General features: G+C 37.2%; 1 protein-coding gene across 14 annotated transcripts in view; it reads right to left on the bottom strand.

Moving 5' to 3' along the window:
* The window catches only part of unc80 (unc80, NALCN channel complex subunit), a 61,223-nt gene that overhangs the window by 7,574 nt on the left and 33,388 nt on the right, over positions 1 to 20,261 (bottom strand). For all 14 annotated transcript variants that reach the window (XM_069501194.1, XM_069501205.1, XM_069501198.1 and 11 more), the window contains 16 exons: positions 19,657 to 19,905; positions 18,503 to 18,632; positions 17,627 to 17,767; positions 16,867 to 17,060; positions 7,523 to 7,668; positions 7,245 to 7,439; positions 6,544 to 6,739; positions 5,720 to 5,938; positions 5,057 to 5,202; positions 4,274 to 4,460; positions 3,557 to 3,718; positions 2,920 to 3,123; positions 2,513 to 2,629; positions 1,896 to 2,030; positions 1,186 to 1,309; positions 150 to 359 (listed from right to left, as the gene is read on the bottom strand). In XM_069501194.1, coding sequence (XP_069357295.1) covers positions 150 to 359; positions 1,186 to 1,309; positions 1,896 to 2,030; positions 2,513 to 2,629; positions 2,920 to 3,123; positions 3,557 to 3,718; positions 4,274 to 4,460; positions 5,057 to 5,202; positions 5,720 to 5,938; positions 6,544 to 6,739; positions 7,245 to 7,439; positions 7,523 to 7,668; positions 16,867 to 17,060; positions 17,627 to 17,767; positions 18,503 to 18,632; positions 19,657 to 19,905 — 2,755 coding nt within the window. The remainder of the gene's footprint in view (positions 1 to 149; positions 360 to 1,185; positions 1,310 to 1,895; positions 2,031 to 2,512; positions 2,630 to 2,919; positions 3,124 to 3,556; positions 3,719 to 4,273; positions 4,461 to 5,056; positions 5,203 to 5,719; positions 5,939 to 6,543; positions 6,740 to 7,244; positions 7,440 to 7,522; positions 7,669 to 16,866; positions 17,061 to 17,626; positions 17,768 to 18,502; positions 18,633 to 19,656; positions 19,906 to 20,261) is intronic.

Here is a 20,261-nt window from a genome sequence, read left to right on the forward strand (position 1 = left end):
CAGCGATGGGTTGTTATTGTATACGTAGTTATCTAAGTACTTAGTATATTGTATTGCATGTAGGTAGTTTAGAAATTCAAGTAATAAAGCAGTCACTATCGAGCAGCTGGTCGTTTTACTACAGTTGTTGATGATGATGAAACTTATACCTAAAAAGGCGATCCTGTAGAGTATGTTGGAGAGGCGGGTGGTGTTGCGCGTGTCGCGGCTGCCGGTAAAGGTAAGCGAGTTGGCGCGCGCGTCGGCGCCCAGCTTGGCGTTGACGGCCACGGCCTGGCCCGGCGGCGCGGGCGGGCACAGCGCGCTCACCGCCACCGACACCAGGTACGATACGTCCGACTGCCGCAGCGGGGGCACGTCTGCACATCCAAACGGTGCCCATTTATTATATTACACTAGCTGCCCCGGCGAACTTCGTACCGCCTAACAGTCGATGCTTTTTCAGGCAATTTTTTTAAATTTTTCTCTCCGTAAGAACCATCCTCGTACTTCAAGGAATATTATAAAAAAAGAATTAGCGAAATCGGTTCAGCTGTTCTCGGGATTTGCGATCAGCAACACATTTAGCGATTCATTTTTATATATTATAGAGATTACTAAAAAACGAGATAAAAAAAAGTATACCGAGAGACCTGAAAAACAACTCGCTCGCCGGCGAGGTATCTGCTGCAAAATATTAGATACAGAGATACACAGATACAGCCCCCGCGCTAACCCTGTGCGGGCGAGCGCGGGTCACGTGCGAGTGTGCGGAGCGTCCCCCCGCCCATACCCCGATTGCTATCTCAACTTGTAGCGTACTATACATGCAAGCGAATAGTGCGTACATATAGTAGATAATCTATGGTGCGTACATATTGAGGTCTGACTCGCTATTTAGTTCTTTGTGTCAACTGTCATGTCAAAAGTACGGTTCACCTTTAAATTAAGGACAAAATCTTACTTTTGACATATAAGTTGACACCTGGAGCTAAAATGGCGACCTCGCACCGAAAGGCGCAGCATTGGAAGACCCCATACTATGTGGACGGATGACATCAGACGAGTCGCAGGGAGGCGCTGGATTCAGACGGCGCAAGACCGTGGCGTGTGGAAGTCCCTACAAGAAACCTATGTCCAGCTAAGGACGTCTATCGGTTGATGATGATGATGATACTTGAGTTAAATTCAAAAAATATTATGTACCCTTTCTTCCAGCACCGACACGTAGACTCAGAGGCATGATCAAATTCATAAGCATGTTCTCCGTTTTTTCAGCCGTTGGAAAAATCGCACTACCGCCGCACATTTGCTCTAACGTATAGCTGTCCTGCGATCAAAAAATTGAAAGTAGGACACAATCAAAGTTTAAATATGTAATCAGCATTTGAGTCCCGCAAATTGCTATTACGCTGGAACCATATCTCATTACCATCAAAATGACGTCATTTTGACGTCAGTCGAAATAAAAATATATCATTAGCTCGAAACTTCAGTGTAGTGCTGACGTCACTAAAATGGCGGCCATGCGCATTAGCAATTATACCTATTATTACTAAGCAGGCAAGAAATTAGTACAATGGATAAATATTGAGAACTCACCCGCCATATTTGCTCTATGTGTTAACTATCATATCAAAAGTACGGTTCATCCTTAAATTAAGGACTAACACTGGTATTCATAGTCAAGATAGGGGCTCCTTTAGAGGACGATTCAAACATGTGTCACATTCAACCTTTATGCAATGCATTAATGTTGTGTATGACACAATCTAATCGTCCTCTAAAGAGGCCCCTATCTTGACTATGAATTCCGGTTTAAACCGTACTTTAGACATGACAGCTGACACAGAGCAAATATAACAGGTGAGTTCATAAAATGTACACACTTGACACTATAAGGCAATTATACATACCCCAGTATGGCCAACTTGTAATGCGATCAAACGTACAACGGTGCTACCAAAATGTGGAGGAGGTGGTTGTGACATCAAAGCAGCTGTTGCTGACGATAAATTCTCGCCGCTATTATTATCCGATACTATCAAGGCCTAGAAGAATAACAATTTTTATATATATTTTACTTAATTATATCTACAGGGTGTAATTAGAACGCTACCGAAAACCTAGCCCTATTATTATACTACCTAAACACAATCCAATACCAATAACCTTATACCTACTTGTAATTTTAGTGATTTAGTATTTATAAAAACGCAATGTATAGAAAGCAAAACTCGGCGTCAATACCCCGCGTACGACCCGGAATTGACCCCGCGGCACCTATCTACGCAATATTAGATATTCGATGATCTCTAACGTCAGTCAGATGTTATATTGGCATAGAACTGCGAAATTTTTAAAGCACAGAATTTTTTATTTTATTTTCGCGTTTTCTTATGTTATGTAATCAGTTATTATCATCAGTACTATCACCTGTCTTCGTTTTTGCTAGCGTTCTAATAGCAACCTGTATATTTTTTTGGTAAGGAATAAGTAAGTATATACTGAATAGGTAATGGCTGGCTCTTACTTGAACAGTGTTAAGTAAGGTCTTTACTTGCTGCCAGTGCACTATATAAGGACAGCGCAACATCGTTTCATAAATTCCCTTCAATAAAATTGCCGCAGAGTCCCAATCTGTGTTTCTCTGAAAAATTATTTATTGAAACCTTAACAGAAAATTACACACTAGTTCTAGAAAAAAAAAGCTCAGGAACGCTTAACTCATCAAGTGCGATTAACAATGTTGTAGAATTAAATCCGACCGTACTTCACGATGTAGAAGATATAGTACGCGACAGGTTGAGATGCCAATCGGGGAGGGAACGCCCCGCGCTAACCCGGTGCAGGCGAGTGCGGGTGATGTGCGGGTGTACGGGGCGTCCCCCCGCCTCATACGATTATACTTTAGTGCATATAATTTGGTATAGAACTTACCCTTATACTTGGTTTTTTGGCAATCTTCATGAATACCTTATCGAGTCTGCGTAAAATCATGATTAGCGCGGGTTTTAACGCATCATCGGCCCAGTCTGCGGCTGGCAGTACTTGCATCATATACTGCTGTAAACCTCTGCAACCCATAGACTCCGGGTCGTATGGTGACACTTTTAGTAATGAATGGGCTATTTCAGCTAATCTCTGGAAAACGAACATTCAGTTCCACAAATGTTTATTGTTAAGCAAAATAATATTTTTTTTCATAATAATTTTAGTCCAAACTCCAAACATATAGTTTTATTTTGAACACTAGCCAGAAAACTGAATTATATTAAAACAATTAGCACACAACAAAATCCATTATATTTTATACTTGCATCAGACTTTTTGTAAACCCTGGAAGTCGTTACGTTTATGTTTGACAATTTCTTAACAGAAATACTGCCCTAGCACTAAGGTGGTCTGGAAGAGATCTCTTTTTAGTGATAAAAATCACCTTGTACCATTATTTTTATGTGTTGTGCAAGAAATAATAAACATAATGAATTAATACGATGCCAAACAAAACGTATATTATGAGATGTCTTAACGAGAAATATTAAAAACTTGACAAGTGAATTTTAAAATTTCTTACCGCATGGGACTTGGAATCGAGTAACTCAACAGGTTTTCCTTCAGTACCACCACTGCCCTTAGAACCATTCAAGTCCATCAAACGTGAGGTCGCACGGTCGATAAAGTCGCCCACCAAAGACAGCAATACGTCGCGAGGACGACGATATTCAGCACGTACAAGCTGTGTAATAAATTGGTCCGTAGTTTCAAATGGAAAGAAGTGACTTAACATAAAGGCTGCTATAGGTTAAAGCCGTGTTAACAAGAGCTGGCACGTACAACACATACTCATATTGCACTTGTGAGTTGTGTAGTGTCTATGAATAAGCGCAAGTGTCATGAAAAGCACGCAGTCTCTCGCACGCGGCCAGCTTATGAGCGTGACAGAAAGTTATTGTTTTATTTTTATTATTACTATGAAATACAGCATATTTTGTTAAATGTTTTCTGAAAAAATTGGTTGTAGTAAAAGATTATAAGGATAATCTCGTGAAATAATGTGTAATGTTTTTTGCTATTTTATGCATCATGATGAAAATAATAATTATTGTTTTGAAGGATTTCAAATTACCTACATTTACAGAAATACATTATTATTTTTTATAGCGTAGAAACGCTATTTCACTAACTTTCTCCACTTTCCATGACCTTAACTATATCCACGTAAAAATTACGGTAGTCAACAAACAACATACACTCTGCATTTATAATATGGGGTGATAGCCAATAAGGTTACCTCAGAATCCTCAGTGCCGGTGTAATCAGTAACGGGAGGCATGCGGGAGTGGTCGCTGACATATCGCGAATGAGATTCGTCATCCAGTATATCGAGAGCCATGAAAGCGGTCGCCGGAGGCCTGGGGCAGCCTCGCTGGGAGGAGCCTTTGTGTTCCGGCGACGTTCGGTACGGACCGTTGTATGATCTACACGAAATTTTTGCTAACATTCAAGTGACTCTGCTAATCAATGTAAGAACCCTTTCACACTAGTGTTTCTCCAGCGTAGGAGTTTGTCAAACGTATGACGCCGCGACTCACGACGTTAGTGTGCTGTGTAAACGCTGATTGCCAAGTTAGCGAAGACGATGCGTGATCTCCTTATCGTTTTGGAATTGTCATTAATAAAATGGTTTCCGACAAGGAAAATCTATGTAAGAAAATTATTACAAAAATCAATAAAAAAAAATTTAAATGCTACAGGAGGACCCATTATGGAATTTGCGACCATGTGAAGGTGTTAAACCGGCGCGTCACGGCCGGCGGCGGCGGCGTCGGCGTTGCGTGTGCATTGTTTCAACGAACGCCTACGCTAGAGAAATGCTAGTGTGAAGTGACTCTAACTTGATCATTTACATACATATTTAAAAAACATAACCATTAACTTGTAAAACCTTGATCTTAAAATAAAATTTATTACTTGATGTAACCACGAAAAATAAGTATGTCCTATTTTCTTTACACTGATTGTCAAAGAAAGTTTGTGCCCCTGTTTTTGAGCCCGATAAGCGAAAAAAACTTACTTAGATAGTCCTTCGCAGTTATTGACAAGAGTTTTGATGGCTATGGCAAGTTGCTGAATAATTTCTTTCTCAGTTTTGCCTTCTCGGTTGTAAGTTGGAAGTTGTATTTGCTTTACATAGCACGGCAGTATTGCTTCCAGTATAATCTTAAAAAATATAGGAATTGACTTACTTTTGAGGTAACATCAGATGTTATTTAAAGGAAATATATTATCTCATCTCAAAAATTAAATGTAAAGGCATTGGCCATTAAAGGGTCATTTTACACGGGGTGAAGCAAACAAAAAAAAAAGATGGGTCGTATGAAGAAAATTCACGTCGTATCGCGAAAGATAGTAAGGCGTTTTTTGTACACTGGCTTATGCTCGCGACTTCGTCCGCGTGGACTACACAAATTTCAAACCCCTATTTCACCCCCTTAGGAGTGGAATTTTCAAAAATCCTTTCTTAGCGGATGCCTACGACATAATAGCTATCTGCATGCCAAATTTCAGCCCGATTCGTCTAGTAGTTTGAGCTGTGCGTTGATAGATCAGACAGTCAGTCAGTCAGTCAGTCAGTCAGTCACCTTTTACTTTTATATATTTAGATTTGTCTTTATTACCTGCGGATAATCACAGATAAGAAAGCAGTACTATGGCGGTATGACAATTGAAAACTTACAAGCATTTGGTATCCACGCATACTTTCCGCAGAATACGATACAACCATAACGCAAAGGCTGATGCAGTCCAATACATTGACCATTTCGTCTTCGTCTCTATAGCAGAAGTCTATAGGTTTGAGCGGCTTTTCTTCTTTGATTAGTTCTGCGATGTGGAGGGGGTCTGGTGATGGAGTTTCGAGGCTCAATAGGAGGTTGAATAGACAGCTGGATTGCACCTAGAATAATTATTTGATTTATCTGTAAATAATCTATCCACACGTATCTTTACTAACTCAATCGATGTTTTATGAAGCCTCCTTAGTGAGGCTTCATAAAATATCACAAACTTAGAATTTATTTTTACCGATTTCTTTATAAATCAAGTAATAATAATTGAATGTGATTCTAGCCAATTACAAAATATACTTCGCAATCGGGAAGAGTAATTTTTGGAAAATTACAAAAGAAAGCAGTTGTCCCACCGCCGCGAATGAAGCGACTAGCTATTGACTATTTTCGCGCTCAACAAACGTAAGTCAGTCAGTACAGTTGATCGCTGACCTGGCACACTACCGGCAAGAACTCTCTCTCCACTAGTTTGTCACAGCGACAAGAGCTATCAAAGAAAAACTCGCTCAGCGACGCTCTCTTGGCGGTCAAAACACTCGCTCAGTTTGCGCAGGTATTAATTACTATATCACACTTGCACACTCGCTTATAGCCCAACAACAACACTATCCCAACTATACATTCGTTGCTCACCAACTCCTTTCTAGTTTTTAGCTTATTTTTGGCTTATCATCGGCGGTCGGACAACTAGGCAGTAGGAAGTCGTACTTACTTTACTTGCATCACCAAAAGCTGCTTCTTCATCGGTATCCAGTATAGCAGATACGGAACCAAACATTTGTAGAATGAATGGCTTTCTATTCAGCAAATAGAACTGCTTCACGGCATATTCTATTGTTGTAGTCACGAGTTTATTTGTTTGGAAGTTTGAGTAAATTTGTAGCAGCGTTGGCATTATGAGGAGATAGCTGCAAAGTTTAAAATAAAAGGAAGTCCAGTTGAACGTTTCATCAAGTGCATTATATGAGTATTGTACATATTTCGATATAATAATTATAATTGATCGGTATATTTTTGTAACTTTTACACGGTTTACCACTGAAGCGATTGTGACAATAGGCGTAGAGATAGCTTGCATACAGATATGGACCACTTTCTATATAAATGCCACGAAAAATGGGAACTTTAGCGTTTAAACTACCGTGAGTGATTTCCATTCTAAATAATATCTGTCCCGGCTGTACTCACGTGTTTAGTCGACGTTAGCCCGACTAGTTTCGAACCCATACGGGGTTATGTCAAAACCGCGGCACGTGCGCGAACGGACTCCCTTGAAAAAGGACCCGTATGGGTTCGAAACTAGTCGGGCTAACGTCGACTAAACACGTGAGTACAGCCGTGACAGATATTATTTAAAAATGGGAACATTTGAAAACGATCAATAATGTTTTTAATAAGTAAAAAGTGAGGTACCCATTAGTAGAAAATATATTTTTGAAGTTAAAAGCGGCGTTCACGTAGGTTGCTATAACATATCGGAGTATCAGCGAATCTTCGCTGTGAAGCATCAAGGCTCCATTGAGTACGTTCAAGAAGAGATGTATGTCTCTCGACGATGTAAAGTTTCCTGCCATCGCTTCAAACATGCGGGCTATTAGACGCACCCACCTAAAATCAATTTTATTTAGGTATAACCCAATTTTAAAGCGAAATTTTTAAAGCCAAAAGTTTAATAGATAACCATTACGTACATAAACTTATGCAGCACATCTAACCCAAGCAGTGTTGAGCCCAAAGGTCCTCGGCTATACAAAGCTAGATCAGCTTCCAGTGCTTTCCTTGGAAACGATGGCAATTTCATCAGCTCGTCGTGAAGGAAAACTACTCTTTGGACTACCTGGAAATATATTATAAACTGTATGACTATGGCCTACAATATAAATTGTGTGAACAACTTTCGACCGAAGTTACCGATATTATTTGTATCGGAAAAACGAGAGCCGGATGGGGCCCTTCCATACCTTAGCGGTGCGTTTTAGGTATAATTGCTATACTCGTAGATAATACCCTGGGTGCCTTCACAGGATACTCTGAAGACAAAAGGTATGTGGGGACGCCCCGCACACCCGCACAGTCCCCGCGCTAACCCAGTGCGGGATAGCACAGGTGTGCAGGGCGGGGCGCCCTCCCGCCTCATACCCCGATTGCCATTTCGACCAGTCGCGAACTATAGATGCAGGTCTTTAGTATAGACTATAGGCCAATTCATCATCATCATCATGATCAACCCATCACTGGCTCACTACAGAGCGCGGGTCTCCTCTCAGAGTGAGAAGGGTTTTTGGCCATAGTCTACCACGCTGGCCATGTGCGGTTTGGTAGACTTCACACACCTTTGAGAACATTATGGAGAACTCTCAGACATGCAGGTTTCCTCACGATGTTTTCCTTCACCGTTAAAGCAAATGATATTTAATTAATTAAAACGCACATAACTCCGAAAAGTTAGAGGTGCGTGCCCGGCATCGAACCCCCGACCTCCGATTAGAAGGCTGACGTCCTAACCACTAGGCTATCACAGCTTATATAGTAGTGGTGTCAAATACTGTTAAATGTTCATAATATGCTAAAAACAATTGTTAAAAAAATATATCGATAAATAAATACGTTATAAATATAACGGTTGAAAAAAAATGAAATTCCCTTCATACTTAAACAGGCTTAGGACTGTCTAGCTACCCATCTGTGCCTAGGCATATTTAGAAGTTCATTGATTTTATCTTACATTACTTACGTTTTTTTTTTTTTAACTTGTTTTTATTTTTTTTAGGTTTTTTTAATTTAATAGATTTTATTAACATTTAGAATTTTTTTCTACTTTTTTTTGGATTTTTTTTAGCATTTACTTAATAGATTTTATTTACATTTAGAAACATGATTTGGGCCACCTTTGATGTACTGAGGCGAGTCCTTCTATCATTAATGATATAGCCCGCCTTCGAAAATGCCCTCTCACACGGCACCGAACTAACCATTATGTTACACTTGGTTTTGAAAATTGTGTAAGCACTGGATATATTAATTGGTGGGTTTTCCACCACGTCAAAGGGCAAACTTTTCTATTTACTACAGTCTCCTTCAAAAACATGTCTAGCTCCTCTTGAGCTTTGGTTTCGGCCGTCTTTGGAGCAATTGATGATAATATTATTACTGAATCAATTTGTTTCCATATTCTGTTATTATCGACACCACCATCATTTACTCCATTCACCACCCCGGGATGTAAACCGTTGGGTCATGAAAAGATAGCAGACAGACAGACACACTTTCGCATTTATAATATTATATGTATAATAATATAATATTAGTATAGACTAGATGATGCGGGCGACTTCATCCGCGTGGATTTAGGTTTATAAAAATCCCGTGGGAACTCTTATGATTTTCCGGGACAAAAAGTAGCCTGTGTCTTTCCCTGGAATGCAAGCTATCTTATGAACGACAAGAATCTTGTCGTTCTGTGTTGTTTATCTCTGTCAGAAATTTCGTCAAAATCGGTTGAACGGATGAGCTGTGAAAGACTAGCAGACAGACAGACAGACACACTTTCGCATTTATAATACTAAATATGGACAAGTATGGATTACCTACTTAAATAAGTATATAAAATCAATTTAAGTTATCTAGGTAGGTACCTACCTAACTTACTAGGTACCTACATAAATTCTCACTTGAATTTTGAATTTTAATTCGAACCTCGATAAATTATATATAAAAGTTAAAACCTGCCATATAATATCATGTTATACCTGCTAAAGAAGTAGGTACCTACTTAAACACGAAAAACGAATGCCAACTAATACTCAATACCTACCAACTTTATTTCATAACGAGAGAAGGAATGCCAAAAATCCTTTTTTTTAATAAAGTCATCATCATCAAATTACCGAAATAAAATAAACTAGTAAAAAGTCTACCAACGCGCACTATCGTTAATAATCAAAACATCAACAAATAACAACAAAGTTATTTAACTTATGTATTATTTGTGTATCAAATCAAAACATCAACAAAATTAACAACAAAATTATTTAACTTATTTGATAACACTTTGTATGTATTCGATGGGACCAACAAATCATTTGCTAACTGATATGCTAAATTTATTATCATATCGATGAGGTGGTATTGAACATTAGTTAACTTGCTATTTTTAACCATATTCAATACATCGGTATTTTTAACCGACTACTTGTTGCGGACTCGCGGATATCGCGTGACGTAATCGGTTTCGGTCGCCTTCGGTATGTCTCGGCGCGCGCGCGTTTTGCAACTGTTCATTCCCCACCCCACTGCACCGCGCGCCCGCTTCGAATTTTAATTTCCTGGAATCTTCGCGCTACCTACCTACCTACTGCAGCTACTTAGAACGTAGGTATGGGACACTTGGACGATTTCGTCCAAGATGGGACATAATTAGGTATAATATGTGTTAAATATCATAAATAAATGCAGGTACCTATTATAAAATAATGTATACAGTTGTAGGTAGGTTCTAAATACAGTTGTTGTTACAGGTTGACAGTGTGATTTTATCTGTATTTTGTGAATATAGGAATGAATTAGTGTGAATGTAGGTACGGGAACGAAGGTTTACTACATTCACACCGTACATTTCAGTAATAGTTAGTCTTACGACACACCGATTTATTCCTATACCAACATCCAAAGTGGTAACAGTGATTAATAAAACTATGAGAAATTCATCGTTATTCTTTCTGAAGATAGAATCCTACCTCAATATTCAAGAATCTCCTCGGCAATCTATTATCAGAAGTGGGATGAAGCAATCTAAATGCTCACAATAATTCGGCAAACAAAGACGAAGACACGAAGAAACGACGAGTGACTCATCCTATAGTGAACCGCTGCTGCTACATCAGAATAATTATTATTGAGCGACGTTGTATCTGCGACCGGACGCGTTGAAACTTGTACTGAAGGAAGGCGAAATAATGGAACGATCAAGAAGTTCTGCGACCTGACGAGTTGAAATTTGTACTGAAGGCGAAAGAAGAGATAAATAGTACGGTCAAGAGGTTCTGCGACTGGACGAGATATACCCTAACTACCTTCGGTAAAGGCGAGTGATGGCGCGGCGGGCGCTGAACCGGAACCGGCACCGCCACCGCCGCGCCGCGCGTCGCGACCGTTCTGCGCCGCCGCAACCGCGCTGCGCCGCCGCGATTGTGCGGGCACCAGGCTGCCTTCCTGGAGCGACTATAGATGCGGCACCATACGGCCGCCGCCGTTTGAGCTGGCGAGGGTCCGAGCATCAAGTAGGTACAGGTATCGCACGAAGATACATCAGGTCGGTAATAAAACATTTTTTTTGGGTAAATTATAGGGACTGCGCAATTATTGCAATCTTTTATAAAGCCTGGTTAAATCATTAATGTAAATGTAGGTAAATAATTAATAATTATGCAATTGACTTGGTATATCAAAGAAAAACGACAGCCCATGAAGCTCATTATTATTGCATACTGGTAGGAAACTTGTAGTTATAATACAAAAGAAAAAGAGGGTATCAGGATTCAGGATACATATTACATACGTAATTACCAAGAATGGCAGGTAGGCACCTACTTTAACGTTAAAAGTCCGATATCAATATTTTCGTAATCGAAAACTTTTAATTGATTTTGTTTCATCTTATTTCGCAATGATATTAGCTATTATGAGTAGGTAGGTACAAGCTAAGAAAGGAAAGTCGGTTCGCCATATTGTGTCGTTGTAGCAAACAATATGATCATATTAGGAAGGGTTAAAAAAAAAAGTACTTAGTTACCAACATATAAATATTTACACGAGAATTATAATTGATCTCAAATGAAAATGAACACGAATTTGGCTTAATTTTCGGGATTGCAATTTGTTTGCTATCTACTTACTCATGCAAACATACATACAGATGCAAAGTCAAGGTCAAAGTGTTTGTGTTTACTTAGTGTAATTAATTTAGGCGTGAAGACTAATAGGTACTCGTGCTTTAAGTTTTTATATAACCTTAAATAATGTCAGTTCTTATACAATATTAAATGATAATTTAATAAGAACGAAGAAAAAAAAAATGTTTTGTTTGCAAAATAGGTACCTAGGTACTTATTCCTTGCTAATCACGAAACTATGTTGTTAATCGATGCTTTGGGTGCATTTCACCCACTTATTATTTACTTACGCCATTCGTCCGTAGTTTTTTGGTCTATAGTCACCATTTAACCCAATGTTGGTATGTAATTTAACCTGTAATATAACCATAAACCAAAACAGAAATAAAATAATCTTTATTATTTTTAGTAAGAATTTGTTGTAAGTAGTGAATTTTCTGCTAGTGACATTGTCGATGAGTTACTTTTAGACACGAATTTTGTAAGAATAAAATCTATAAAAGAATGGCTTGAAGAAAAGAAATGAATAGTTATAGTTTAGCGCGAATGCGTAGGGATTCCTCTGATTTAAAAAGGAATCTTATGCATTACAACAATTAACCATAAATAGATAATTATTGAGGGATTAATTGACCCTGCTCAGTAGTGGGCTGGTAATGGGGTGATCATGATGGTGATGATGAGTTAATTGATGAAGAAGTTTAAATAAATAAATAAAAATGCGAATAACCTCGGAATATTACAAACAAGCTGTAGTCAATTATCGGGTTTAGTATTTAATTAATCTGGGCAGCGCCTCTTTGCACATTACTAATCGTCTAAGTCGTCAAGAAAAAAAAAGTTTGCCCTCTATAGGAGGCGTGGCTGACGTGGTCATTCCGATTTAAACTACATACTTACTTACTCGTACCTTCTCTTTATGCATTGATTGGGTTGAAGCAAATATTACCGCATACTTAATTGACTATCCGCATGTGCACGTATCCTATATTTCAATTCCATAATGGTAACATTTTACAGAACTACCTGATTTAATTATTACATCAACTCTGATAAGTCATTTAATAGTTTGTCATGCAATTAAATGCCTGTAATACCTACTCTTCAATATTGATGTAGGTAGTTTTAATAGCGGAAATGTTAGATCATACCTATGTCAGATAAAGGCTTATAGGTTATTAGTGAAGTGATTTACTTAATTAAAATGAAATGTAAATAGCCAAGAGTATTGTATATAGAAGGGTGTACTATCAGAACAGTAGTAGTAAAGTATTGAAGTAGAAAAAAAAACGCGGTTTGTGAACATTGAATATGGCTGGAATTAAAGATTATGATGAGGGTCAAACTCGAACAAACTTTTATATTAGGTATACTTACGAGTAATTATTAAAAGAAACCAGTTGCAATTAAATATCAAGATTAGTGTCGTTTCTTGGATACCGACACTAACTTTTGGGTTTGAAATTTCCACTAAATGGGGGCAGGTTACTTGAAACAATTTATTTAGAACTTTTCTGCAATAGCTAGGCTATTGTCTGGTGCTCGGTTACGGTAAAATGACAGCTATTGGTGACTATCACAATCACCTCTGATCGACTGATACTCGCACACTATTGGCTACAATGCATTGTTGCAACAAGAATGACATAAATTCAGCCAATCACAACAATTGCGATTGTAATAGTGATTGATACAGGTTTTCGGACGATTCTACAAACAACAAGAGGGTGGCATTATTTAAATATTAAAAGAAAAGAAAAAAAAATCCAACGCTGATTTTTGTACAATATTATCCGGGGGTTTTCATAATGGATTTTCCAAAATTAGTCTCCTAATTCATATTTGAGACAAATTCCATAATTTAAAATAGAATAGTCATTACAAATGAAAAATGGCTTGAAAACTCTTGATGTGGTCTGGTTGCTTGATTAAAAGTCGATTTAGAATTATTAACGAACTCATCTTTTGATCAATAAAAATAATGTCTGATTTCAACGTCTACTGCTGATCCCAACATTTGACACATCTGTTCTGTGCCCGAAGGCTCTCAATACATGAAATAGTCAATATAAATAGAATTTAGTTCAAAAAAAAAAAAAAAAAAACGGTTATACCGAAATGAGATCTCTATAAAAGTTTAAAGACTGAAAGAGAAACTTTTGCCGAATAACACAACGGATTCTCTTAGAGAAACTAGCATTTTAGATAAATTATTAGTACGATATATCTAGTATTTATGGCTCTAATATTGCTAAGGCCCAATTTCACCAAGGGTGGCTTTGTCCGAGAATAACTATGTCAAGAATAAAATTAACCGCTACATTTGCTGTTGGATGACTTATAGTGCGTTTCACCAATGTCCTACCTATCTTAAATTAGTCATTCTATGAAATAGAGTTTTGTTAGCTGTCCATAGCATGATTGAAATGATACGAAATGAAATGATTTATTTTGCCAAAATATGTGAGTAGCAAAGTAAATGATGGTACATTTTGCCATTTATGTATGGCGTGCAAAATATGTGGTTAGACTTAGTGCTTACCTAAAAAAAAAAAAAAAAAAAAAATGGAATGACCAGAACGATTGAATAAGTCAAATAATTAGTAAATATCAAAAACTGAGATTATACATTATACATCAGTTTGAAGTATGAATAGGTATTTGTCAATGTCGATTGACATTGATCGTCTTATAACTTGTCTTACGTTACCATGGTGACGTTATATGTCATTTTGATTTTATCCAATAAATAAGCCCGATATCCCTTAAAATTCGCCGGTTTTTGACATTTTCATTATTCTTAGGTATTTAGTGAGATGAAAAAGTGGTTGTTGGAGAGTAACTTACGACTTTATCCTGGGTATAAATAAAATTGATTTCATGATGAGGAAACGGGCTACTTCTGAGCAGAGTAGAATATTCAAACAATTGGCATGTTGATCATGGATCACAATCTTGAGTAATCACAGTGATTCTTAGATGATGAGACAGGCTCGATGAAAGATTGAACTGATTTTTAAGCTTATTCACACTATGATTATTTTGATGTAAGTAAGATTATGATACTAGGTATATTATGATGTTTAGATATTTTTGTGTAATAGTATTTGATGTTATATATGATTAAACGATTACTTTGATTTCAATACTACAAATATGATCCTATATTATTATTATGATGTTTTACTATTTTGTGTAATAGTACTTGACGAATGATCAAGGAATTACTTTGATTTTAGTAATACGATTATGATACTATAAAATTATGAAGTTTAGATATTGTTGTGTAATAGTATTTGATTAGTGGATAAACAATTACTTTGATTTTAGTAATACGATTATGATACTATAAAATTATGAAGTTTAGATATTGTTGTGTAATAGTATTTGATGAGTGGATAAACAATTACTTTGATTTTAGTAATACGATTATGATACTATAAAATTTTGATGTTTAGATATTGTTGTGTAATAGTATTTGATGAGTGGATAAACAATTACTTTGATTTCAGTACTACGATTATGATACTTTGTTATGATGTTTTGATATTTAAATGTAGTGATATTTGAAGATATATGATTGAATGATTACCTACTTTGATTTCAGTTGTACAATTATGATACTTATTATGATGTTTTGATATTTTTGTGTCTTGTTTTTAATGAATGGTATTTGATCTGATACTCATGATAAAACGTGTGATGCTATTATTGTTTTTGATGGGTTAACAATCGTTACATCTGGGAGTCGTACACGGTCGTGAAGTCTTGTAGCACGATGAGCTCTTGACTTGACGGCGAGGGGTCCGGTGCAGATGGGTAGTGGAGTCGCGTTACATCTGGAAGTCGTACACGGCCGTAAAGTCTGGTAGCACGATGAGCTCTTGACTGGACGGTGAGGGGTCCGGTGCAGATGGGTAGTGAAGTCGTTACATCTGGAAGTCGTACACGGCCGTGAAGTCTGGTAGCACGATGAGCTCTTGACTGGACGGTGAGGGGTCCGGTGCAGATGGGTAGTAGAGTCGTTACATCTGGAAGTCGTACACGGCCGTGAAGTCTGGTAGCACGATGAGTTCTTGACTTGACGGTGAGGGGTCCGGTGCAGATGCGATTAATTGGATTGGAAAGCGAGGGTGGCCCAAATTGGGTGAAGTCCTCGATGCAATCCAGATTATTTTTCAGAAGCTGTACACGAATTTACTTTAATTTAATTTATTTATTTTTGAGGAAACAAACAGTTCTAGTTAAATGGATAGTTAGTACATAAGATTATAAAACACTTAAACCTAAATATTCCAATGAAAAATTAATACTTATTACAAAATTATGTCTACTGCTAGGATGTATTTGGATTATAATTTCATGAAATGAGGAGTAAAAGCAATTAATATAAATAGTATTTAATTACATAATTATGATTTACTTAAAAATTATAATGTACATATTGCTGGAATTTTGTGATATTGTTAGGTATAGGTAATACTATGAAAATAGGTAAAAACTGTTATGTATAATAAGTTTGAGGACAAACTTAATGTAGTTAGAATGGCCGAATGTTAAATATCATAAATAAATGCAGGTACCTATTATAAAATAATGTATACAGTTGTAGGTAGGTTCTAAATACAGTTGTTGTTACAGGTTGACAGTGTGATTTTATCTGTATTTTGTGAATATAGGAATGAATTAGTGTGAATGTAGGTACGGGAACGAAGGTTTACTACATTCACACCGTACATTTCAGTAATAGTTAGTCTTACGACACACCGATTTATTCCTATACCAACATCCAAAGTGGTAACAGTGATTAATAAAACTGTGAGAAATTCATCGTTATTCTTTCTGAAGATAGAATCCTACCTCAATATTCAAGAATCTCCTCGGCAATCTATTATATGTATTTTTTGATTTATTAATATTTTTTTATTTAAAATTGTTATCTTTTAGTATCGAATGTAATCAACAAACTTTAATATGTGTTAAATTAACAGGTTAATGAATAAATGAATCACCTCTATTATATAGGCCAATTACGATGGCGAAAATACCTTTGCCTTTACACGCCCGAATAAATAGAATCCTATTTTGTTCGGAGTGCCGGAACTTATTCATGCAAATAGTAAAGTCTAGTAAAGTGAACTTACCATATCCACGTTTTTAAGAATGGCCCAAGTAAGCGATACTTTCCCGATCTCCACGAATTTTTGCAACAGTTCTTGCTGTTGTAACTTTTCAAAAGCCTCCTCTGGTTCCATATGCACGAGTCTCAATTGAGGGTACTGAGAGCGTTTGAAGAAATAATGGTCGCGGACGTAACTTTGAGCGTTGTGAATTTGACCTAAAATTATAAGGAGGTATATTTGCTACGTCTTAAAGGATAAGTATTAGTTTGTTTTGCTTAATATAAATAAATGTGTGGACACATTATACTTACGCTACGAATGTAACGAAATATACCTATTCTTAACGCTGTTATTTGATCATTTTTATTGTAAGTTTATATGAATATTGTAGGACACTCGATTTAAATTATCTAAACTGTAAAAATATGTTAAGTATCAAATTCTGACGAAGCAGATTTTTTATGGTAGATGATTAAAAATTAGTGATGTATAAGCAAAGGCGTGCACAGTGTTCGAAGCCAGGGTAGGCATTAGTTAGGTAGGCTGTTTACATGCAGGTCACAATGAAAAATATGCATTGAGTTATTACAACTGGGGTAAGCAGTGCATTTATGCCTTTATGACCTGCACGCCACTGTGTATAAGCTGTACTTTTGATTACACAATAGAAGAAAATTCTCATTTAAATTGATAACCTAACCCACAATAAATAAGACTTATGGAATACACACACATTTATGGAATAAACACTATCTATTAATCAAACCATGATAAAACTCACGTGTCTTAAAATCCACTAGGAAATGCTCATCATGCAATTTTTCGGGAATGCCGAAGTAATCTAGAGATTCTCTCAAGATTTGACAAAACTGAGTGTCTTCTTGAACAGGGAATTGTGACGGTATACTGCCTTCATTATCCGCTAAAATTATAATTATTCATTATTATAATTGAAGTTAATATAAAAGAAGGATTTTAAGCATAAATCAAATGGTGGGATTAGGTACACTTGGTCGTTAGCCCGAAGTAGGATATCCTACAAGTTTTTTGCTTTTCCTTTTTCTAGTTATAGAACTGTCGGAAAACAGAAAATCGACTTGGTTACATAGAGACGATGACCTCCCTGGCCCAGTGGTGAGCACTATGGTCTTACAAGTGGGTTCAAGTGGGTGGCAAGTTGGGAATTTATAATTTCTACATTGTCTCTGGTCTGGTCTGGTGGGAGGCTACGGCCTTGGCTAGTTACCAGCCTACCGGCAAAGCCGTAGCTCCTAGCGATTAAGCGTTCCAGTACGATTTTATTTTAATTTAATTCAGAACCAAGTTAACCCTTGACTGCAACCTCACTGGTGGTAAGATTGCAGTCGAGAAACTCTACGAAGCCGTGTAGAAACCGATAAGGGGTATGGGTGTAATAAAATGTGCCACAGCCCTTCCAATTTAGCCCACTACCATCTTAGACTGCATCATCACTTACCACTAGGTGAGATCGCAGTCAATGGCTAACTTGTAATGGAAAAAAAAGTAAAGTGAAACAATTCAAGTGCTATCCAAATTCGAGTAAACAATGAAATGTAATTTCGAAAGGTCGAAATAAAATAGGCTATATATCGGTATTCACAATGCTAGGAGAAAATATCGCAAAAACCAGACTTACATGGCCCATGTACTATGATCTTTTTAGCGGCGGGAACATTTGCAGTAAGAAGAATCGAAGCGTCGCATTGTTCCTTGCGCAATATTTGTTTTAAATCTTTAAACATTATACCATGGACGCTATGCACCACCTAGAAAAAATCATACAGTGAAAATATATATAAAAAAAATCATACAGTAGGATACAACAAAGTGGTGGAAAGTGGGTTTACAAGCATAGAATCTGAAGAAGTATTCATGACATTACTGTGACGTAGTGGGGCGTGGCGCGATAGATAGATTTCCCTCTTACAATTCTATTAGTTCTTATGAATGGGGTGCCTGGAAGAGATCACTTTAACAATAAGGTCACTCTTTGTTTTTAAGTTTCTGGTATTTTCTTCTTTACAAGATGATGCTCGCGACTTCGTCCGCGTAAGTTCCGGTTTTATAAAAATCCCGTAGGAACTTTGATTCTCTAGGATATCGTCTCCGGGATGTAAGCTATCTCTGTACTAAACAGGCGATGACTGCAACTTCTTTGGCGTGGATTTAGGTTTTATGAAAATCCCGTTAAAACTGTTTGATTTTTTTGGGATAAAAAGTAGCCTATGTCTTTCTCAGGGATGCAGGCTAAATCTGTATCAATCGTAAAAATTGGTAAAAAACCGGCCAAGTGCGAGTCAGACTCGCCCACTGAGGGTTCCGTCCTACAATCGTATTTTATCGTCATTTTGTACGATAAATCAAAAACTATTATGTATAAAAATAAATAAAAATCTGTTTTAGAATGTACAGGTAAAGCCCTTACATATGATATCCCACTTGATATAGCAATCTTACTTTGAATGCCGAAAATAGCAATATTTGTTCGAAACACATTTTAATTTTTTTCTTGTGATGTGACCACAAATTCACGGTTTACAGATTTTTCCCCGAATGTCTGATATAAGCCCTACCTACCTGCCAAATTTCATGATTCTAGTTAAACGGGAAGTACCCTGTAGGTTTCTTGACAGACAGACAGACAGACAACAAAGTGATCCTATAAGGGTTCCGTTTTTCCTTTTGAGGTACGGAACCCTAAAAACTAGCAGACACACACACAGATAGACACACTTTCACATTCATAATATTAGAATGGAAGTGTGGATTTGGTTGACAATAAATACGTACCATCCAGAGAATAGATAATGCTGCACCGATAAGTCTCTGTCCATCTTCATGAGGCGTTCGTACGTAGAACATGACATATCCAATGATGTAGTTGTACAAAGCGAACGCGGCCTGTTGCGGTAATCGTGGTATGAATCGTATCAGATGGCGTAGAAGTTTGAACATGTCGTCTTGATGGTCTCGCGTTAGTCTTTCTAGTACGTGACGTAAGAAGAGCGCCGAATCTTCCACTAGACATCCCCATATAACCTAAGGATATTTTGATGTAAGAATATAATGTTTTATTAGTACACTAGATGATGCCCGCGACTGATCAATTTTTTATCAATTCTGTCAGAACTCTTCAATTTTCCGAAATAAAAAGTAGCCCTTGCCCTTCTCTAGGATGCAAGCTGTCTCTGTATGAAATAGCTGATGGCCACGACTTCGTCCACGTGGATTTAGGTATTTTACGAATCCCGTGGGAACTCTTTACTTTTCTGGGACAAAAGTATCTCTGTACCAATTTCGTCAAAATTGGTTAAATGGATGGGCCGTGAAAAGCTACCAGGCAGACACAAATTTGCATTCATAATATTAAGTATGGATAAGGGTTACAATTGTTT

Source organism: Maniola hyperantus, chromosome 10 (assembly GCF_902806685.2).
Source record: "Maniola hyperantus chromosome 10, iAphHyp1.2, whole genome shotgun sequence".
Classification (NCBI taxonomy): domain Eukaryota; kingdom Metazoa; phylum Arthropoda; class Insecta; order Lepidoptera; family Nymphalidae; genus Maniola; species Maniola hyperantus.